Source organism: Athalia rosae, chromosome 3 (assembly GCF_917208135.1).
Source record: "Athalia rosae chromosome 3, iyAthRosa1.1, whole genome shotgun sequence".
Taxonomy (NCBI): domain Eukaryota; kingdom Metazoa; phylum Arthropoda; class Insecta; order Hymenoptera; family Athaliidae; genus Athalia; species Athalia rosae.
In genome coordinates, this window is record NC_064028.1 from 5,424,673 (window position 1) to 5,447,642 (window position 22,970).

At 42.0% G+C, this 22,970-nt stretch overlaps 5 protein-coding genes and 1 long non-coding RNA gene across 9 annotated transcripts in view; 1 reads left to right on the plus strand and 5 right to left on the minus strand.

Annotated features, from left to right (window-relative positions):
* Positions 1–1,983: 1,983 nt before the first annotated feature.
* On the minus strand, positions 1,984–4,595 carry LOC105693913 (facilitated trehalose transporter Tret1-like). The gene is made up of 5 exons (XM_012414165.3): positions 3,767–4,595; positions 3,425–3,701; positions 2,950–3,358; positions 2,640–2,880; positions 1,984–2,551 (listed from the first exon to the last, which is right to left on the minus strand). Exons 1-5 carry the CDS (start codon positions 3,810–3,812, stop codon positions 2,070–2,072), a joined length of 1,455 nt encoding a protein of 484 aa, XP_012269588.2. The 5' UTR covers positions 3,813–4,595; the 3' UTR covers positions 1,984–2,069.
* A 726-nt stretch (positions 4,596–5,321) lies between these two features.
* LOC112694838 (facilitated trehalose transporter Tret1-like) lies at positions 5,322–9,256 on the minus strand. The gene is made up of 6 exons (XM_025746200.2): positions 8,505–9,256; positions 7,127–7,292; positions 6,784–7,060; positions 6,315–6,723; positions 5,990–6,230; positions 5,322–5,913 (listed from the first exon to the last, which is right to left on the minus strand). The coding sequence occupies exons 2-6, from the start codon at positions 7,170–7,172 to the stop codon at positions 5,420–5,422; spliced, it is 1,467 nt and encodes a 488-aa protein (XP_025601985.2). The 5' UTR covers positions 7,173–7,292; positions 8,505–9,256; the 3' UTR covers positions 5,322–5,419.
* Positions 9,257–9,436: 180 nt separating this feature from the next.
* LOC105693909 (facilitated trehalose transporter Tret1-like) lies at positions 9,437–11,947 on the minus strand. The gene is made up of 5 exons (XM_012414155.4): positions 11,308–11,947; positions 10,934–11,213; positions 10,443–10,851; positions 10,122–10,362; positions 9,437–10,038 (listed from the first exon to the last, which is right to left on the minus strand). The coding sequence occupies exons 1-5, from the start codon at positions 11,372–11,374 to the stop codon at positions 9,608–9,610; spliced, it is 1,428 nt and encodes a 475-aa protein (XP_012269578.2). The 5' UTR covers positions 11,375–11,947; the 3' UTR covers positions 9,437–9,607.
* A 563-nt stretch (positions 11,948–12,510) lies between these two features.
* Positions 12,511–22,970, plus strand: part of LOC125500270 — a 40,496-nt gene continuing 30,036 nt past the window's right edge. The window contains exon 1 of the long non-coding RNA XR_007277551.1: positions 12,511–12,721. This is a non-coding gene — a long non-coding RNA (uncharacterized LOC125500270). The remainder of the gene's footprint in view (positions 12,722–22,970) is intronic.
* On the minus strand, positions 12,897–14,861 carry LOC105693877 (facilitated trehalose transporter Tret1-2 homolog). Its single transcript, XM_048652544.1, has 4 exons — positions 14,207–14,861; positions 13,839–13,952; positions 13,240–13,524; positions 12,897–13,155 (listed from the first exon to the last, which is right to left on the minus strand). Exons 2-4 carry the CDS (start codon positions 13,882–13,884, stop codon positions 13,124–13,126), a joined length of 363 nt encoding a protein of 120 aa, XP_048508501.1. The 5' UTR covers positions 13,885–13,952; positions 14,207–14,861; the 3' UTR covers positions 12,897–13,123.
* Positions 16,995–21,708, minus strand: LOC105693910 (facilitated trehalose transporter Tret1-like). Of its 4 annotated transcripts, none has more exons than XM_048652537.1 (6): positions 21,552–21,708; positions 19,028–19,183; positions 18,622–18,901; positions 18,090–18,498; positions 17,765–18,005; positions 16,995–17,536 (listed from the first exon to the last, which is right to left on the minus strand). In XM_048652537.1, exons 2-6 carry the CDS (start codon positions 19,077–19,079, stop codon positions 17,124–17,126), a joined length of 1,395 nt encoding a protein of 464 aa, XP_048508494.1. In that variant the 5' UTR covers positions 19,080–19,183; positions 21,552–21,708; the 3' UTR covers positions 16,995–17,123. The 4 variants fall into 4 exon arrangements, with proteins under 4 accessions (XP_048508494.1, XP_048508496.1, XP_048508495.1 ...); XM_048652539.1 differs by having other exon boundaries at positions 19,028–19,322; positions 21,552–21,693; XM_048652538.1 differs by lacking the exon at positions 21,552–21,708 and adding an exon at positions 21,220–21,531.

The following is a 22,970-nucleotide window of genomic DNA, read 5'->3' on the forward strand; positions in this document are numbered from 1 at the left end:
GTGGCGATGGTGCACAAGGATATGAACTTGAACCAAAAAGATCTGGATGTTTGTATTTCGAAACTACCGTATAAAGTAGCAACGGACATTCAACATCAGACCTTGAACTACAGAATTTTATGACGAATATGGTGACCATGCTGATGCATCAATTCCCAAGACTCATGACCGCTGAATGCTGCTTAGCGTATATGAAGTACGCAGCTTCCCTAACATCGCAGATACAAATTCTAATGAACACGCAACGTGATATTGGCAGAATTAGCAGAGGGCTGAGTGAATCGCCGAAAGTTCGTTGCCACATATTTATCCCTATAAAAACATTGCTAATCAATCAAATAATAAATATAGAACGACCCCACCGTGGGTTGTTTTCCGTCACCGAATTGCGGTTGGCCCATGTGCCGCGAAGAACGTCTAATTTACGGTCGAACTCCTGAGTATTGGGACGATAGAAGCCGGCATTGGATGGTGCAACGCGCAATTTGGGCCACTACGGACAGAGACGAGTATCGCTCCGATCCGATCCGAAAGACCAGCATCCCTGCTAGCAGAATTGTCAGCATATCTCGGGTTTCTACGACCCCGGCAAGCTCCTTTAGTCAGTTGGCGTACAAATTACCATGAATTTCTCCTTAGAACGACAAAATGCTCAAAAAATATTACGCACGTACAGGCGACCATGCTCGCGATGAGAGCCACATAACAGTGCCATCCGTAATCAAAGGAGAGCTTAAAGATGATCCGGAGAGAGTCGGTAAATGGAAGAGCGGGCGACAACCCCGGAAGCATAACTTTTCTTCGTTTTTATCGAAAAGCGATGCAACTGATAACGAAAGTGCAAAAGACCTGAAGAATGGCGAGGCTCCCCTGGTAGCATGTTTCTCGGAGTATGATGGATCTTTTTCTCATTGGACAATCTTTTGCAGTTCAGAAAAGCTGCGATTCCTCAGCTTAACAAGGGTACTACGAAGCCCGCGGGCCCTGAGACGCAACAGTCCTTGGACCCGAAGAGCGAAGAGCGAAGAACGAACAGCGCTGAACATTCGGATGGAATGAGTTATTGGAATTTTGAGCCGATTTTTCTACATACACCCTGTAATAAGTTCTGAACGACTCATAGCTTTGCAGATTCAGCTTCATGCCCGAAACGAACTTCACCGCAAAGAGTTCGTCGCGTCTCCATCGCTAATTCTGCAGCTAGAGAACGAAGACGGCAAAGTACGCGCTCGAATATTTATTCGTCGCAGGAACTTTCCGTATGTTGAAATGCCCAGCGACATCAGAATTTCTCTAACTGGCGAAACCAACGGATTTCGAATTGCAGCGTTCAACGACAAGACGATTCTCGATCCGCAACAGAATGGTCAGCGTACAAAACGAAGACTCTTCATCGCCTGATGACGAAGAGGAAAAAATCTTTCGTTCGAGACTACTGAAATCACTCGACATCGATACGACTAAAATGCGAGACCGAGGAACCTCGATCAGGTCTGTCGTGTGTTGGACTAGATGTAATCTAGTTATCATAGTAATAATGAAATCACAGTTTTATTTTTCGGATATCCATATCGCAGTAACGTCTCCAATCGATCTTTAACTTCCGGAAGAAGTACGCCTACGGAAGGGAGAAAAGTAAGACAATACTCCGTATATTATTTTGGGCTGAACACAATCTTCAAATTTTCATTACATTTTTTGTTGCGCCATTATCGGTAGCTCCGCGTTCACGACAGACGTCGAACTTCGTTCAAGAACGATTCCCCCATTAGTATCATCGGCCCTAGCACATCAGTCAGTAAAAACGATACAATATTAGTGCATCGAGTACCATTTCTTATTGATCCATTAATTTTGCGATCGTATTTTAGGGTCGAAATACCAAATCCACCAAACGAGTGTCCATTTCGAATGCCCATTGGACAGAATCCCCATAGTCGCAAAAGCAAAAGGATATCGAGTACAAGAAAATCGCATGCGTGGTTCATTTTTATACTTTTATCTTGTACAGCGTTCTTGAATTATATCATATTTCGAGAGACAAATGTTCTCGGCCTATCACTTCACCACTATTGCGCGTACTCAGGTACTTCGATTATTGCTACTGAATATAACGACGATTGACTTGTGCTATCTTTTGATTTTTCATTGGGGTGCAGTTTCTCTTTAGATTCGGATATCCCCCGAAGCATCATCTGAATTTCGCGAAATGATTTACCCTTGGTTTCAGGTAGATAAAAGTAAATGAAAACCATGAAGAATACGGTGCCGAAAGCAAAAAAATAAAACGCAGTGTAAATACCCCAAGTATCCGCAATGAACGGATAAATTATCGAAATGAACCCCGCAGCCAGGGATAGATATACGTTGGTAATGGTCGAAGCGTAAGCCTTGATATTGCACGAAAATATCTCTGAGATTATTGCAGTGGTTAAAGTGCCGATACCGATTGTATAGCTGGTAACGTATCCCATTAGCGCGGTTATCGGAAGCCATGAAATTCCGGAAACGTCAGATCCCATCGCTTGCAGATGGAAGTACACTGCTTCGCCTGCGAGCACGTATCTCAAGAATAACGATACCGTACGAAACACGATGCCTGAAATATGTCGATCTTTGAAATACAAGATAATTCTCACCCAGCAAGGATATACTGCCAAAAAACATGGACCAAAGTAGAATCGTCCTTCTGCCCATCCTGTCAGCTACAAAAGAAACCAAAATCGTAGCAACGAATTGCACGACTCCGATGACGATCACTGAAATATTTGGGCTGAAGCCGCTGGCTGCAGCGTCGAAGATCATTGTCGTATAGCTCTGGATGGCCATGCTGCCGGTAATCTGCTGCCCGGTGAACACCCCAATCATGATGAACAACGCCTATAATTTGAAATAAAAAAAAAAAATCCCTCAGTGTTGGGGTCGGAATTTCAACTCTAATATACGGACCCTTCGATTCGCCCTGTCGGTGAACAGCTCCGTCAGCGTTCCCGCGTTCTTCAGATCAAACTCTACACTCCTCTGAATCTCTTTCGCCTCGTCGTCCACTTCCGTGGTACCCCTGAGCCAGATGAGACTCTCTCTGGCCTCGTTGGGCTTATTTTTCATCAAGTAATAATAAGGTGTCTCTGGCATCCAGACAAACGTTAGGATGAAAAGGATCGGGATTAAGGCACCCAGACCCGCCAAAACCCTCAGACTCACCCAAGGCCCTACGCAGTAAGGAACAAGGACTCCGAAGTTGGACATGACCATGAACAAAATACCGAGACCACCGCGTGTCCTATCTTCCGCAATCTCACCCAAATATATTGGGACTATGGTGTACGAAGCTCCGACCCCAAACCCGCTGGAAAGTCTGAAAGGTATCGGGATATTTTATATTTTTCGTCATCCCGTTAAAGAAATGAGTACAGGGACCTACCTTCCGATGTAATACCACCAGTAATTCTGAGGTATCGCTATCAAGACGCAGGACAACAGAAACGGAATCGACAGTAACAACATCGAAGCTTTTCTTCCCCATTTATCAACGGTCACAGCGACTATAAGCGGTCCAATAGCACCTCCGAGAGTCAATATACTGACGATTATGGCACCTTGATTCGATGTCACCGGAATGGAAATGTCTTTCAATATCATCGGTAACGCTGGTGATACCCATGCGAGGTGATAGCCAACTTCCGTGAGTAATAAAGTGCCTGAGGATAACGAAAGGGGTATGACAGACCGAAACGAGATGATTTTAATAATTTGATCTCATTACCAGAGACGGCAGCGATAATTTGTGGAGCAATCTTCTTTTTCGACATATTGCATTCTGCTGAAGGAAGCGCTTTTTTTTGTTAAGTCCCTTGGGAGTCCTAAGACCTAATTCACCGACATCGAACCGATCAACTGCAACTATTCGCGCCTTCAACTTTACGATTACTGTCACTTGACGCTATGCGTTCGTTGCGTCGGTGCAGGTAACATCCAACGGAAGTGATTATTCGTCGATTATGAAACGCAAGAACGAAGTTTATCAGTCTCGGGTGAATTATTTTTTTTTTCACCAAGCTGGACTTGCACACCTCTTAATAGTTATGGTCTGTTTTTTCAACAGGAGGATAATAGTTATTTATTGCCCTATCGCAACTCGCGTGGTTATGCTCGCTTTTTCGCTTACAATAGAATTTATCTCGGGTGCGAAAATTGGCTTTAATCGTTAACGTGTACGTCACTTAACAGATTTACCATAATTGCGAACAAAACCTTGCCAACTACTTCTCACTCACTATTAGTCATTGAAGAAATAAACTCCGCCGGTGTTTGGTTTTCAATTTATCATCACTTCCGTATCAGAAAAATATTTCCAACGTAGATAAAAAGTTTGTCCCCAATTTCACGAAAAAGTAATTCAATTCCATCGACCGCTATCGTCTGATCACATCGAGGAAAGTGGATGAATTTATCTTTGACGATACAGTCGAATAAACGGGACATTCGAAATTTTCAAACCTCTGGGGAAAGCTGCGCGTCCGCGAACGAGATACTAACCGAGATAAATTGTAGCTATCTTGCGAAGCCACCAGCTTTTGTACTCGAACCTTTTTGTTGCAGTTGCAAGAAAAATCACCACTCGTTATACCAGTCTGTTGTTAAATATTTAATTCAATACATTCCTTCATTTTTCACATTGAATCACGTGTGAGCGGCATCAATGTCATCGGGTTGATCAGTAATTCGTCATCATAGAAATTTGATTTGCATGCAGTTCATTAAAATTCTAGAAATTTTAAACGTATAAAAAAAAAAAACAACTGGTATTCATTCCCATCGGGTAGATACACGGAGTGCGAAATCGATGGGAAGAGTGCGGAATGCATATGTTCCCCAGGCTCTGTCCAATGATTTAAATTACGTGTCTTTGAATATGAAAAAAAAAAAAGGGGGAATACGTGCTAGAGATTAGCTTTTTGCATAACTCGACCGATAAACAAGTTTATAATTTGCTAAAATAAACGTATGTCGATTAGACCGTCGAAGATGTGAAATGACGATGTTGCGATAACAATAGCTATAATGCATCCTCTCGTCGTCGGTGATTACTAAGCAAAATCAGATGCGTCCCAACTCAAGGTCGATTAAATTTTTCCAAATCTGACAAATTGTAAACATCGGCGTACCGATATAAGCTTGTACAGTAGATGAAAACAATTTAAATTCTGCAAAAAAAATGTCAGAGAATTCCTCGTTATTATTTTCCGGAAATCGCCGAGACGCAGCTTCCCTCGGTTTTTAGTGCGACAGGTATTCAAAATCATTGCGTTAATCTTAAGTGAATTTTTTCTAAAATCATTTATTGTCATTTCCATTTTGAACCGATGAGAATTTTTCGATTACATTATATCTCGGACGGACCAATCCCTGAACTTAATTATTTCATCGTTATTGTACCGTACACAGGTACATCGTTCGTTGCTATAGAATATATCGATGATCGACTCGATCCATAGTTGGATTTTCTAATGGGATGCAATTTTTCTCTAGACTCAGATATTCCTTGGAGCATTATCTGAATCTCGTGGAATGACTTGCCCTTGGTTTCCGGTAAAAATATGTAAATTAAAATCATGAAGACTACGGTGCCAGTGGCGAAGAAATAAAACGCCACGTGTACACCCCATGCTTGTACGATATTCGGATAAACGAATGAAATAAATCCCGCGGCAAAGGACAAATAGACGTTGCTGATGGTCGAAGCGTAGGCCTTGATGTTGCATGCGAATATCTCGGATATTATCGCCGATGGTAAAGTGCCGACGCCCAAGGTGAAGCTCGTAACGTATCCAACAATCGCAGTTACCGGAAGCCACGAAATCCCCGATACGTCCGACCCGATCGCTTGGAGATGGAAGTACGCCGCTTCACCTGTGCGACGCAATTGAAAATCATGAATAACGATAATTTCATTGATCTCCGTAACTAATAATCGACGATTTCCCACCTAGCAAGGATATACTGCTCAGGAGCATCGACCAAATTAGCAAAGTTCGTCTGCCTTTCTTGTCAGCGATAAAAGAGACTAAAATTGTAGCCACTAATTGAACAACTCCGATTATTATTACTGAAACATTCGCGCTGATGCTACTGGCAACGGTTTCAAAAATTATGGTCGTGTAGCTCTGGATAACCAGAGTGCCGGTAATCTGCTGTGCGGTAAACAGCCCGATCATGATGAGCATTGCCTAAAATTTGAAGGAAAAAAAAAAACGCTCCACGTTAGATACCTACAACTATATTGGATCGGGATTTCTGACTTTGATACGAACCCTTCGATTGGCCCTGTCGGTGAAGAGCTCCCTCAACGTACCCGCGTTTTTCAGATCTAATTCCACATTTTTCGTGACCTTTTTAAATTCGTCATCGACGTCGGTCGTTCCCCTGAGCCATACAAGACTTTTTCGGGCCTTGTCGGGTTTGTTTTTCATGAGGTAATAGTAAGGCGTTTCCGGCACCCAGACGAACGTCATTATAAAAATGATCGGAATCAGCGCACCTATACTCGCCAATATCGGCAGGCTCACCCAGGGCCCCGTACAGAGGGGTACGAGGACTCCGAAATTGAACATCACTCCGAACAGTATACCGATACCACCGCGGATCCTGTCCTCCGCAATCTCGCCCAGATACATGGGGACCACCGTGAACGAGGCTCCCACGCCGAAGCCGGACAAAAGTCTAAAGAAATCGAACGTTATTCGGTATATCGCGAAAAGAATGAGGAGTATAAGGACCCACCTTGCGACGTAGTACCACCAGTAATTCTGGGGAACCGCGGTCATAACGGATGACGCTAAAAATGGAATTGCCAGCATCAACATCGTCGCTCTTCTTCCGAATTTGTCAACGGTGAAGCATACGCTGATCGGTCCGATCGCACCTCCGAGAGTCAACATACTGACGATCATGGCAGCTTGATTCGAATTTACCGGAATCGAAGTATCGATCAAAATTTTTGGCAGAGCCGGTGACGTCCAACCGATGTGATAGCCTATTCCTGCGATCAGCAACGATCCTGTCGGTGATGAAAAAGGGCGTTAGAGACGGTGACGAAAGCACGTTAATAATTCGATGGAATTACCGGAAATGGCAGCGAATATTTGGGGAGCTATCTTCGTCCTGGACATGTTGCATTCTTCTTACGTAAGAGCCGTTATCGAGGTACAATTTTTTCCTGGTTCCGAAATTGACGATTTCTCTTTTTACTTCGCTCGCGCCGATCGGAATCAATACGGACGTCGATCGATCTGGAATTTACGATGGATTTTCGAGTGACAAACCTCCTGGAATCCCTCGAGCTAACAATGAGACTTCACAAATATAATCGAACTGATCGCGCTACCACTCTTCGCGAGTTTAACTTTACAACGTTAACTTTCACTTGCCCTACGTTCGCCGTCGTCGTAATATCGAACGGAAGTAATCATTCCTCGATTATGAAATACAAGTATCAACTTTATTGTTCCTGCAGCACAGCATAAAATTATGCACCGATGTCGTTCTCTCGTGACACGTTATTTCGGTTATGATTCGTGTTTTCACGGACAACATTCCGACAAGTTAGCGTTATATTTATTTATTTACAGCCTCGTTACGATTCGTCTATTTTATTGGTACGGTACATTCATTTATACCGGTCGCTTCTACGTGTTATTACCATCGATACGTTACGTCGAATTTCACTACGCGTATGGTGGGCCTAGAGAAAATCTACATGTCATCTGCAACGTGCGATTGAATTGTCGAAGAAAGTTCGTATAGGATAAAAAAAGAATACAAAAAAATATACACTTGAAAAAAAGAGCGCTAATACATCACTGCTTTCACCGCTTTCGGAATACCCAGCACCAGAGCTGTTCCATAGCGTCAAATATTGTACACATTTAATCGTACCAATTTGTCGTCACAATGTTCACAAACCAACGGGTGCAAGGTTGAATTGGCAAAAATTTAAAAACGTTCGCAGATAACATTTACAAGTGAATAATATTATCAATATGTGAAACAAGCACAAGGACCAATATCGACAATTATTATAATCTATGTAATTGCGACGTGTAGTGCGGCTGTAATGACGTATATAATTCTGTGGTCACTGACCGTTCACCTGCGTTGATTCTTTTTTTTTTTTTTTTCTTTTATACACCCTACGCGAAAATCGGCAAAATTTTTGCCTGTACAGGTAACTTGTCACAGATTAATCGTAATTTTTGATTAATTTCTTCAGCATGAATATCACTTCGAATTCGGCAGAGACTCTAGTATCACAGCGTTATCATCACGGTGATGAATTACCGAGGAGGTGAGATGAGGAATGTTATTTATAAAATTTTGTAAAATTCACCGCCACCGATGTCTTCGTCGTCTTTCTCATGTAGTAACTAGTTTATCGAATTACGGTTACTGAATCGTTCTAACGGACTCGACGAAGAAGTGAATTTTTCAAACGGTTAACTTACCCGGTGGCCCAGAACTTTGAATGTTCTCTCCGACGCTAAATGTGTGGATATGTGTGCCGAAAACTGATGACTGCCCGAAGCAGCGCGACTACCAATAGGATATACCGAAGAATAAAAGTTTTACCGACAACGGAAAGTATACGGCCTTTCGACGTCGCAGATCACCACTTGTTGAACACCGATTCAATGTGATAATAGACTTGATTTCAGATTTTTTTTGCTATTCTTCTAAAAACTTTTTTTTGCCAATCAAACACGCTCAAAAATCATCAATCATGACAGCGATGTACACTCACAATGAATTAACGAATAACGCGTCACTTGATTATATTCTATCGATAAGGCTGATATATTATTCTTCGTGGCGGAGGTACACTTGATCTGCAGATACGATGAGTTCAAGTCCGAATTTTTCGTCGTATTGATCGGATATCTGAAACGACGAAATGCATGGAGAAATCGAAGAATATTCAGCCGTTCGTCGAGAAATTTTTTCTCAATGTACGCGCATACCTAGACTGCATAGAGTCCGCACGTTTTTGTCGTCGAATAAGTTTTTAATTAAACAAAAATACACGCTTATGCTAATTCATTGTCGGACGAATGTAGGTGCGAAACGCGTCGACGTCGCGGCAACGTCAATATCCATAATCTCGTATTGTTGATAATTACTCGTGAAATTGGAGGCACCTTTATTCAAGGTCAGTCGAATTTTCGAATCGCACGGTCAATTACGAAAAATTAGCGCGTTGAATTTTTTTTTCGGTGCGCTCGACGAGTACCCGGAATTATTCGGAGTTGGTCGAAAAACACCAAGTGAAATTAGTGAACAGATTTCAAGGCTACTTCTAACATTAGATGTTACTGCCGTAGGAATGGGAAAAAAACAAATCGCTAACAACAAGTTGATGCTTTATTAACAAAAAAATAAGTACCTAGAATAACGATATTTTATTTTCTTCTTTTTAATACTTTTGTCAAATTATAAACATGGTTCTACTAAAATTACTAACTGTCTGACAATTACGCTTTGATCGAAGTCATTTTTAGACATCAGTCTTGGAATAATTTGCAGAAGGTTTAGTCATTAATATTAATCGTAATTAAATCGTCGCAGTTTCGGATAACGGCATCATCGTTTCCGTCACATTATCCGCGATTTTTCCCCGCAGTTCGGTTTGAATATCTTTTAAAGATCGTCGTTTCGTTTCCGGTACGACGAAATATACGAATACCGTCGACAACACGGAGCATCCTGAAAAAATGTAAAAAGCCACGTGAATACCGTAGGCGTCGGTAACCATTTGGTAGAGCTTCGTAACTAAAACGCCGAGCAGACTGAGGTAAATCGTGGAATAAGTGAACGCTATGGATTTTATCTCGCAGGCGAACATTTCCGTCGACATTCCGAGCGGTAAGGTTCCTATGCCCGATGAAAAACAAATCAAGTAGCCAACGGTCGATGCTACAGCAATCCACGATATTCTTGAAACGTCGTGACCGTTTTCCCGCAGGTGAAAATACGCTCCTACTCCTGCGTTGGAATGAGAAAAAAGAAAAACTAGCCGTTGAACACACCCAAGAGTATCTTTACAGAAATCTATGGAACAAGCTTACCCGATAAAAAGACCGCGCAAAGCGATGTAGAACCCAAAAGTAGCGGTCTTCTCCCAGCTTTGTCGGCCAAAAATATCACCAGAATCGCGATCACGAACAATATGATCCCAGTTATGATTACAGCGAAACTAGATGTTATCTTAGTTTCGGCTTCGTTGAAGATGATCGTTGAGTAGGCGAGGAACGCTGTTATTCCCGAAAATTGTTGACAGGTCAGCAAACCGTTCACGATGATGAAAGCCTGACGACACGACGACCAGGTAACGGCATTTTGTTCAAAATCACATCATCGGGGTATTGATTTCTGATCGATTGTCATACCTTTCGATTTCCCTTCTTCGCGAATAGGTCCTTGGTAGTTCCCGTCCTGCCGGATGCCTCTGCCACGGAATTACAAATCGTTCTGACTTCGTCGTCCACGTCAGATGTTCCTCTGAGCCACATGAGACTTTTTTTAATCATGTACTCCCTGTTTTTCATAGCGTGATAATAGGGAGATTCGGGAACCCAGAAAAATATGAGAACGTAGAAAACTGGAATCACGGCACCGACCCCCGCCAATATCGGTCTGCTCGTCCACGGGCCGATCGAGTAAGGTATGAGAAAACCGAAGTTCATCATCACCGACATCAGAGAACTTAAACCTCCCCGTAATCTGTCCTCGGTCACTTCGCCGATGTACATCGGGGCTGCCGAAAAAACTACCCCTATCGCGATACCGGCTATAAACCTAAATTCAAGGAGTTCACATAATTGAGTGAAACGCTGACCGGCAATTATGCCGATTGAGATTATTGGATTACAGCCACTACCTTGCTATGTAAAGAGACCAGTAGTTGTTAGCCGAAGCGATAATCAGGCAGGACAAAATATGGGGAACCGATGTCCAGAGGAGTATCGTCCTCCTGCCGAATTTTTCTATGAGAGATAGAGCGCCGATCGATCCGAATATGCTACCGATCAAGTGGAAACTTGCGATCCAAGAAATTTGACTCGAAGTTACCGGAAAGTCGGAATCTTTAGCCTGCAATTTCGCCAACGAAGGAGACAACCAACCGAAATGGTAGCCAGTTGACACCAAATTCACCGATGCTGGAAAGAATTAGTGATCGGTAAGTCGCTGAAAGGCTGTTAACGATGAACAATTTATTATTGTCGAATGAAAAATTGATTATAATACGCTCACCAGCTATGACTGCGAAAATTTGTCCTTTAACTCTGAATTTTGTCATCGTAATTCTACGATAATCCATGGCGGTTGATACGAAGGTTTAAATCGAACGATTAAAAAATAGTAAATTAACAATGAAAACTTATGGTGTTTTTAGCTGGAGAATTTTCACATTTTATGTTTATATACCGTAGTCACACTTGGAAGCATGAGTTTCTCCGGGAGATCAATTAAAGACTATATTAGAATAACAGATAAGTGATCTGTTATACACCGATCCCCCCAAGATCTTGAAATCTTTTAATCTGAATAATTATTCCGGAAAAAATTAGCATAGTTGTATTCAATGCACCTACTGCTCTCGATGAATAATGAGAAGACAGGCGTTCATTTGCTAATTATAGAGAATTGTAAATCAATTCTAGACAAACACTAACAACTATTATAATGATTATTACAAAGGTATGTACATTGTGTCCTTAAAACGGAAATTGCGTTAAATCTGCTGAGATCAAGTTCACAGATCAACTCGATCAAGATAAATAATATATATATATATGATTTCTGGTACGTGAACGAATCGTTCGAGTCATTGAGATACGAGGTTGATTTTTATGGCGTCAATGGTGATTCGATGGAGTCGATGAAATTTCAGTATCACCGAGGTTTACGGGGGCTCTCGAATTCTTCTTGAATTTCTAAAAACGAACGATTCTTCGTCTCGGGAACTACGAGGTATATAAAAACTATCGAAATAGCGCTACAAGCGGCAAAACCGTAGAATACCACTTCGATTCCGAATGCGTCCGATACGATTTGGTATAATTTTGTAACAACGACACCAATTACCGCCACGTATATGGCACCCCCTGTCAAAGCGAACGCCTTGACCTCGCAAGGGAATATTTCCGATGCCATGAACATCGGAAGTGTACCGATTCCCGACATGAAACTGGCCATGTATCCAATCATGGCCACGAGGGCGATCCATGAATACGGAGAGACGTCGATCTTCAGCGATTCCAGATGAAAGTAGATCGCCCCACCTGTTTTCCAAATCGACAGAAATGATGAGAGTTATTTATTTGAAATCATTTGTCGGTTATTTATCGCATTCCAGTGCGCTTACCGATTAGAAAAATTGTGCATAAAAACATTGAGGTCAAAAGCAACGGCCTTCTTCCAACTTTGTCCGCCAAGAATACGACAATAATCGTTGTCACGAGCTTCACGACCGCCAGTATTATGGCAAAGACATCGGTAGTGATCGCAGAGTCGATTCGATTGAATATCACGATAGAGTAAGCGAATATCGCTACGAAACCGCTGAACTGCTGACTCGTCAGTAGTCCTATCATCACCCCGAGTGCCTGAAGACGAACAACGAAGAACGGTGAAAATTCATCGGATCGTCGTAATTAGTCGAAAGGTAAATTGCGATTTATAATGCCAACCCTTCTGTTGCTCGCTACTGTGAACAGGTCCAACGCAGTCCCCTCGTTTTTTTTATTCCTGTCCACGGTGTGCTCGATTTTTTTCAATTCCTCGTGAACGTTCGGTGTTCCCCTGAGCCGCACCAGACTTTTTTCGGCGAGGTAGCTATTCCGTTTCATGACGTAGTAATAAGGAGATTCGGGAACCCATACGAAAAGTACCGCGCTGACGATCGGAATAACAGCGCCGATTGACGCGAGTACTTTCATGTCCACCCACGGGCCGACGGTGAGCGGTATAAAGAAACCGATGTTTATCATCAAGGTCACCAATATTCCCAAACCTCCCCTTGTTCTGTCTTCGGCGATTTCGCTCGTGTAAATGGCGATGCTCGATATTACGCCGCCGTTGCCAAAACCGGCGGTAAATCTACGAATACATGTGGAGAGAGATGCAGATGATAAAAATTGAACGCAGTTACGGAACTGGGAATCGCAGATATAAAAGCCATACCAAACCTTGCCAAATATAACCAGCGGTAACTCTTAGCGAGAGCTATGAGAACGCAAGAAACAAATAGAGGACCAGCCATCAGTAGCAAGGTATTTTTTCTCCCCCAGCTATCTATGAGAAAAAAACCAGCGAGAGATCCGAACACGCTACCAACCAGGGACATGCTCGCGATCCAAGAACCTTGACCGGTTGTCAGCGTGATTTCCGAATCATCGGCAAAAAGTTGCACCAGCGAAGGAGTCGGCCAAGCCATGTGAAATCCGGTGGCTACCAGAATCAGCGACGCTACCGTGAAGCGAAGACAAAAATATATTATCGATCGGCGATAAATTTTAGCGAATTTGTTCTACTCGAATGCATATAGATTTTATTTTTGGAGGAAAGTATCGCGACCCAGACCCCTGTCGAAAGATGACTGCGAAGAGATAAAGTTTTTTCAGTCCGATAAGACGTTAGGTTGTACACGTATTTCGAGTTGCGGACGATTCGCGATGATGCGACCAAATTTAAAATTCGAAAAATAAGTGTACCCCACTTGTCCAGATAATGTACACGTACATAGAGGCAGGTACGCGGCTGTATACGTGAAATAATCTTACCAGATGTAGCGGCAAATACTTGGGGACAACTTTTCCACTTATGCATGATGATTTATTTGAACACTACTTCAAATAAACGAAATTACGTGCGACGAAATTCCGCCTGGCGATTTACTGTAATAGAAAAAGGAGATAAATTCTGGAAGCGTCCGGAAGAATATAAAATATAATCATCGTCTCTGATCGTGAACGCCACAAACCGGGAAGAACGTCGAAGTAAAATTCGAATGCAAGAATATAGTCTGCAAGCTTCGTTAAATGCATGTAAAAAAAAAACAACGATTTTTTTTTCTTCTCTTTTCACGTGTGACGATTTCGATAAAATTTTGAATGATCATTTACAAGAGATTGTTCACAGCAAAACGCACCTGCGGTAGAAATATTCCGTGAATTGGCTTCGAGGACACGTAGACCCAAAGTACAATACTTGAAATATTTTTGACGAGTGAGACGTATTTTATTTGATATTTTTGGCGAATCTTCGGACGTACACTTCTACGCGGTCTTGTCAGTTACAAGTTGTTTTTCGGATCTCTAGCCAACCGACCTCTTCAGCGGTAGCACAGCTAGTCGAGTTTCGAGTTTCAGACGAGTGGAATATTAAAAAACATCGAAACCTTTGGCGTTTTTACTACGAAGGGAACTGCTAGGACAGATTCGACCTTAGTTTACACCCGCGCTTTCACTTTGTCAATGACAACTCATCCCTATCATTAACCACTAATAATAAGCGTTAGACATATTCCGTACAGATTATACACTTACTGCGAACTTTTTTCTCTACTAGTGCGATTGAAAAATGGGTTGGTACTATTCCGTTTGATCGCTCTAACGTGTATACCTATTTCTAGTTGGAGTTGGCGAGATTATGAGAAATACGTGTGTAAAAGTCGGTTCGATGGTAGAGAAACTTAATTATTGGCATTTATCTTTGCGTATAAAATGATATTGTCAATTCTTGATCGGTGGTGGGATTACTCGCGGAGCACGCGTCAATCGTGGTGGTTACGAAAACTTGGAATGAACGTACATGACACGGAAAATTACCAGTCCACTCGATCCGATCCGGTGTAATCGCTCTCGCAGCAAAATATTCGACGATGTACAGAAAAAGGAATTCATTCCAAGTAATCGAAGTCAAAGCTACACCTGGAATTCCGCTGCAATCAGCTATGTGGAAAGCACTTTACGCGACACCGCTGTATATGTATGTATAATAATTGTATCGGTAATAGGAATACAAAGCAACAGAAGAATACGAGCGGAGTAACCGATGAAACTTATCTCGGTGCCGCGCTTGGCAACGCGAAAATTGATGACTCGCCATCGCCGGTCGGTCTTTACCACATTTTTTCATCATATACACGATTAACGATGGACTGTTGTTCTCTATTTCGATATGCCGCATCAATCATTCTCGCATTTTTGCTGGGAGGAATTAATCAAAAGATAGAATTTTTACATCGATTATCAGAGTTGACGTTATTGTTTTTCTTTTTTTCTTCTTTTGTTTTATTCCCTCCTTCTTGACAATCGTTGAGATGAATACAATTCAATATTTTCCCTGGGTATATCATTAATGGGAGGTCAGTAATATAGCTCACAGTTTATTCTCGCGCCATAGATTGCGATTTAATTACAGCGTATAATTGAAAACATTAGCACGCAATAGTGCACGCAATAATAATTCATATAAACGCCGAGAGAAATATTACAGTGCGACGTCTAAACGATGTTGACTCGGAATCCTTGAGGATACCCTTCAACTTGTAGTTCGGTGCGATTTGAAATCGTCTTCTACGCCGTTTTTTTTTTTTTTTTTTTTTTTTTTTTTCGGCCAAACGAGACATCGATTTCATCATTTCACACCTGCTGATTCAGGCGTATCGTTCGATGGTTGAATCGTCGTGATTTCAGTTGGAATAAATTTCGTCTGACGTAATTAGAATTCGCCGAATTTGAATTGAGGAATAATTGACGCTGCGGAATAACGAATTGCGTCGCATACGGCGATTGTTACCGATCACTTTCATAATCGTTGTCTTCTGTGATTTATTTAGGATATTGGGTGATAAGATCGGCGCATTCGGCGCACTAGGCGCGATGATTATATGAGTGAGTGGGGTAATCGATCAGGAGCGAACAATATTAGCATATCCATTATGCGTGAACAACTGCGACTCCATTCAATCCCCTGTAATTACAGGTGTTACGACTCGTACATCTCGACATGTGTGTTACACAGATATGTCGGTGATCGAGATTCTCGCACCGATCTGGCTGAGATAAAAGTCACGCATTGCTGCGCGGGAAGGTGAATAAAATTGACGTGCGATTTAATGAAACTTTTTGTCGCTTAACCGTGTGTCTACGTACGCAACGCTCGCACTCGGTGTCTATGCAGACAGTTACCTCATTGCGGAGATCGACGCGATCGAGTGGATCGGTTTTGGTACGGATCAGCGATGAAAATTGAACCACTCCAAGAACAATGATCAAACACGCGCTTACTTTATCTCTAAAGTGTGGGGATATTTTTGTTCATCGCGCCAACTAATCATTCAATTTTATCAGTAAGTTCGACTTATGGCTTAGGATTCGTTTTTATCTTTTTACATTCAATATTCACGGATTCTCGATGATTGTTGGTGATAACTTTCGATTAATGATTGGAATCGGATCGACGAGTTACTTGGACTATGAGATACGAAATTATCTGAATCAGCGGAAATGGATAGGGATCAATGTCTGGTTCAATAAAAACCATGCGAAATGTCACCACGGTTGATCATCACGTTATATTCGACGGGCAAAGTTCGTGTGAATTTTGAATTTTCTGAATTTTTCCTCTTTTTTCCCCTCGCAAAGTGAATCGCGTAAAATGTAGTAGAATTATTCTACTATACTGGACCGACTTATTCTACTAAACAGGAGTAACGAACTACCGACCATCTGAGATGATATGATACCTGGCAGCATTGATATTCGTCGACCAAATCTGCGGAAACTCCAATCTTGATCGAATCAAAACAGACTTGTTAAATTTGTTCGATTGGAAAAATCACGTGATAAATATAATCGGTGACGATAAGGTATCATACATCAGTTGTACGATGCCTCCCAAATTAGATTGATTCTAAATTAAAAGCACGAAGATAGCATGGAAAAACAATTTATTTACACAAACCAAGTTGCTTGAAACAGTTTCGCGTCATGGATCAACAGCAGTTACATTAATTGCTAAATTCTATTTTCAAAATCCAGATTAGCCTGACCCATATCTCGTCAAAAGCCAGATTTTTCCAACGCGGTCGTTGACTCCGTAGATCTGTGGAGTTCCTCTTGGATTTCTTGGAGAGATTTCCTCTTCGTCTCGGGCACGAAGAATAAAATAAATACGAAGAAACATGCTGTGATACCCGCGAATCCCCAAAACGCAGTCTGGATCCCAAAGGCGTCGGCGACCACTTGGTAAAGCTTCGTCACGGCGAGTCCGCCCAGACCCCCGATCGTCACGACTGTCATACCTGCCGCAGCCTTTAAGTTGTACGGGAATAGCTCCGAAAGTACAACGCCGGGAATTATTCCCAATCCCATCGTGTAGATGATTATGAATCCGATCATACTGGCCAACGGAAGCCAATAGATCGAACTCACGTCAACTCCGCTGGACTTCAATTGGAAATATAGGGCAACGCCTGTTGAAGAAAAACGAACGAGTGATGCTGTTCAGTTTCACCAAATTACCAATTCGGATGAATTCATTGTTGGAAATGTGTCAGGCAGTTTCTAATTCTACCGGAATACTTTACCAGTAATCGACGTTTGACTTCACATGCAAAACAACTCTCAATCGAGTTATATCTGACTTTGTTCAATTTACGTCCGGCCTTGATGAAAAACTAATAATCAAAGTTGTGACTTACCCATTGCAAAAAAGGCTGACCCGGCGGTCGAAATGAGTAGCAACAATTTTCGCCCGGCCAGATCCACGGTGAAAATGCACACTATACCACTGAGGACTTGGACCACTCCGACAATAACAATGGAAATGCTTGAATCCAGACTCGATCCAGCTGCCTCGAAAATAGTACCACTGTACGTGAGAATCGCCGTTATTCCGCTCAACTGTTGGGTGAGCACCACACCGTTGATGATGATCAGTGCCTAAAAAAAATCGATTAATTTCGACGTTTCGTAATCACATCGCAGCCGTCGGAAGCGAAGTTTGCACAGTGGTATCGTACGAACCATCCGATTCCCCGGTACCAATATCAGATCCTTGATGTGTGCCGCATTCTGTAAGTCGTATTCGATACCCGCTTTGATTTTTTCAACCTCCGATTTCACATTCTTAGTTCCTCTGAGCCATTGTAAGGACTTGGTTGCTTGTTCCACTCTGTCGTTCATCAGCAAGTAATAAGGGGATTCTGGCATCCAGAAGAAAGTCAGAAGAAACACAACGGGGATGAGTATTCCCACACCTCCGAGTGCCACCCTGCTAACCCAAGGCCCTACGCAATAGGCCAGCAGAATTCCCAAGTTCGACATTTGACCGATTATCGCACCAAGACCACCTCGGATCTTGTCGTCGGCTATTTCTCCGATGTACAACGCCGTGGCTACATTCGAAGTGCCGGAACCGATTCCTCCGACGAATCTTTGGAGTGATAAATGTGGTTTTTTTTATTTCTGCGTGACCAGAAACTTGCGAAGGTTTTTTGTGATCGCTTGAGCCCGATGCATGCGTAAATTTTGCGGCGTGTAATTTAAGTAGATTTACCTTGCGGCCATAAGCCACCAGTAACCTTGGGCTGAAACCAAGAGGATGCCACTGGCGATTTGAGGAATAGCCGAAGACAGAAGTAACCATTTCCTGCCGATTTTCTTTACCACCAAAGTAACCAACAGCGGACTTATCATAGCTCCGAATTTGAATATGCTGCTGACCCATGCCCCTTCTCCCGATGTCAAGTGGATGTCGGAATCGGGACTCTGGAGTTTCGGTAGAGACGGCGACGACCAACCGAAATGGTAACCCGTGTTGATTAGTGATATCGTCGCTACAGGTGCAGAATTTTCATACATTTTGACGAATAACTCATTGTCAGTCGCGTATGATAAGATCTAGCGGATCCGTAACGTGTCTGCACAACAGGTTGCTTATTAGGTATAATCGAAAGTATTACCTGCTATGCCAGCAAATATTTGGGTTGAGATCCTACGACTAGGCTCTTCCATTGCACTCTTCGAATCGACGTACACGGTCTAACAACGAATCGTGTGTGGGTAGAGTTAATCACTGGATTCCGCTCGCGAGATTAAGTTGTCTGGACTATTTAACACTACGAATAAAATAGAGATGTCTATGTCACGGTTGTCCGCTCAATTGTTTTATTGTTTTTATCGCAATAAACCAATTTTAGGCATCGTTCATTGCCAGACAAATTGCAACACAGCTTGATAACAATCACGTGAAATCTTCTGTAATGATAACGTATCTTATGATCCCGGGTACTCGAGCGAAATGTATACAAGTTAAAACGGACCGATATTATCATAAAACAAGCATTGTTTCGCAGTAAGTCATCGGTGAGCCCCAGATTCAATCTCTGATTCAAATATGATATCGAAATCTTTCAAGATGAAACCTTTACGATGCTCGATGTCACTGACGTACTTGAAATAAAGAAGTCGCGCCCGAGCTTCGATTTTTCTAAATCAATTTGCGTGTGCAAAATGCGGTTCGCGCGCGCGAAATAAGATTCATATCAACGCTGTCCAAGATTTTATCCGATACGCCCCGAGAGCGTGTTGATTAATTCCGAATTCAATTAGGAGAACGCATCCATTCATCCAGCCGAACGATTGCAGTTTTTCTCTCATCAGAGAGTATCAACCGCATCTGAATATGAAGGAAAAGGCACACGGCTGCTGTCGGTTTTAATAAAGCAAATTGGTTGATAGCCGCTTCGTTCGCTAATTCCAGTCGCCCCACCGCCTCGTAGATACGAGGTGCGTGTCCGTGTAATGTTATAAACCCGTACGCTTATAATTGGACCTGTGTTAGATTTTATATTCTGTACATCGGTTACTGTAATAACTCATCATGGGTATAGCAGCCATGCATACCCGTATCCATTGAACTATATGTATAATATACTTTTTTTAGAGCCGGTATCTAACGTCGAAAATTTATGGAGACCGCGTATAACGTGTCTAATTTCGCTTGGTCGCATTAGACCTGTCGTTGAAAAGGGTAAAATCGAATTATGGTGGTATAATCCCTGAAATTGGTTCAAAATATCATAGTAAAAAAGCTCAATCATTTAAAAAAATTTTCTCTCCATATTCACCCACCCCCAGAAGGCTCTACTTTTTATCCTGAGAAAACCATCGATTTTTCGTGGTTTTTAAACTTTTTTTTTTACAATTGGCCCAATTGTCAGCTGAAAAATCTGCAAATTTCAATAACTGTCGGCAGTGACGATATTTTTCAGCAGGATGTTCGTGCAAATTTTTCATAACAAATTGCGTGCTTGAAACACTCCTTTATCCTCTGTATGTTACGAGAAATCGCTGTAGCAAATAGAAACTGTCGTAACACATTCATCAACTAAGTCATAGGTTAGAGAATGTTATTGTGTGCTTCGTAACTGGAAGTACGTGATTGGATTTCGATAGTGTGTAATGACTCAACAAATATCAACTCCGACAATTAGTTCTCCGAAAGACGTTTTCAAGAATTCTCTCTGCTTTCAGCATATTTCGCAACCTGCAGAAGGGAAAAGGGGTGATTGCAGCCCAAAACTTTTACATTGAAAATTTGAAAAAAATCCGACTCAAAAGTATCAACGCTGTCAACATTTACTAAAAGTTGCAGATTTTTTGACTGATAACTGGACCAACTGTGAAAAAAAAAGTATCGAAACCACGGAAAATCCATGGTTTTCCTATGAGAACAGGTGGGTTCTTGTAAGGGTAGTTGAATATGGAGGGAAATTTTTTATAAAAATTGGTCTTTTTTACTATAACATTTCGAACCAATTGAAGGGATGAGACCATGAAAATTCGATCTTACCCTTTTTGAAGAACAGGTCTAGCTCACATATCCGTCGGTTAATTTGTACAGTTTCATTGTATTGTTATATCGACCTGTCTTCCTGAACGTCATTTTCGGAGTCGCACAACTCACAGGGTATCAGGTCGTTCTGTAAGTAAAACAGCGTCCTGAAGCGAAATCCTCAAAAAAGAATTTCGAACGAACGCGACGCGTACATCCATCTCGCAACAACAGAATTTAGTGCCATCTTGTCCGATTTTGTTCAATATATGAATATAATTATGGTAACATCCAAAAATCCCATGTAATTTTCATTACCGATTATACGCACCGACTCCGACCTTTTCTGTACATGAAATCGAAAAATAATTCGGACTCTTACGTCTAATTACACTGACGCATATTTAATTGTAACAGAACGAGTTGGCAAGATTGTGAGAACTATGAGTGCGAAAGTCAGTTCGATAGGAGAGAAACTTGATTATCAATATTGAATTCTACATATGAAATGAGATTGGCAATTATTGATCGGCGATGGGAATCGATGAACTCGGAGCACTGCGAAAAGTTGAATACGAGGACCGCGGATACGTGAGCGATGCAATCGTTGCACTAGAGTAAAAATGAATATATTAGCGATTTTTTTCTACCTCTGAACCGATACGCGCTGCGGTGGGCGGATAACTAGTAGTCTTGTGATTAAGACTGTCTCAGGAACCCCACCTCTGCTCATTTATCCATAGTTGTGTGGTGTTTGTGTGAACACAATCGCATTTTACAACTCACTTCGCGGTGAAACAACAGATCACGCTGAAACTGCTCAGAAAAACTCGTTAAAGAGCGGCGAGGGGGGCTTTGGTCAGCTAGGAATGAAAAAAATCAGTTTAGATGAGTATTCGATTTATTTCGACGAGCTGCGGATCAGCTGCCACTTACAAAGTGAACGATATTTTATGATTGACCTTGGACATCCATCATGCTGGAATAACGGCAACTCCATTCAATCCCCTCTAATTACAGGTGTTACGACTCGTACGTATGTACATACATCTCTACATGTGTGTCACACTGATATGTCGGTGATCGAGATTCTCGCATTGATCTGGCTGAGATAAGAGTCACGCATTGCCGCGCGGGGAGGTGAATAAAATTGACGTGCGATTTAATGAAACTTTTTGTCGCTTAACCGCGTCTACGTATGCAACGCTCGCACTCGGTGTCTATGCAGACAGTTACCTCATTGCGGAGATCGACGCGATCGAGCGGATCAATTTTGGTACAGATCAGCGATGAAAATTGAACCACTCCAAGAACAATGATCAAACACGCGCTTACTTTATCTCTAAAGTGTGGGGATATTTTTGTTCATCGCGCCAACTAATCATTCAATTTTATCAGTAAGTTCGACTTATGGCTTAGGATTCGTTTTTATCTTTTTACATTCAATATTCACGGATTCTCGATGATTGTTGTGATAACTTTCGATTAATGATTGGAATCGGATCAACGAGTTACACGAACGATGAGATACGAAATTATCTGGATCAGCGGAAATGGATTGGGATCAATGTCTGGTTCAATAAAAACCATGCGAAATGTCACCACGGTGGATCATCGCGTTATATTCGACGGGCAAAGTTCGTGCGACTTTTTGATTTTCTGAATTCTTCCCCTTTTTTCATCCACAAAGTGAATCGCGCGAAATGTAGTGGAAACGTTGTACTATAATACCGGAGGTAACTTGTACGCATTGTACTGAACGCCAAAATTATTCCCAAATGAAAATGTGATGTACGCGTTACAGCAATTGCGTCGCCGACAACCTTTTACCTTTTGCATCGATGGTATCGTGAGGTACTCGAAATGATCCCCGTCTTTGCATTCAAGAGTAACGTAACGACCGATAAACTCGGATGATATCGTATCTGGCAGCATTGATATTCGTCGACTAAATCTGCGGAAACTCTAATCGAATCGAAATAGCCTTGTCAGATTTTTTCGATTGGAAAAAACCGGAGATAAATATAATTGGTGACGATAAGGTAAGCATACCCACGTAAGCCATACGA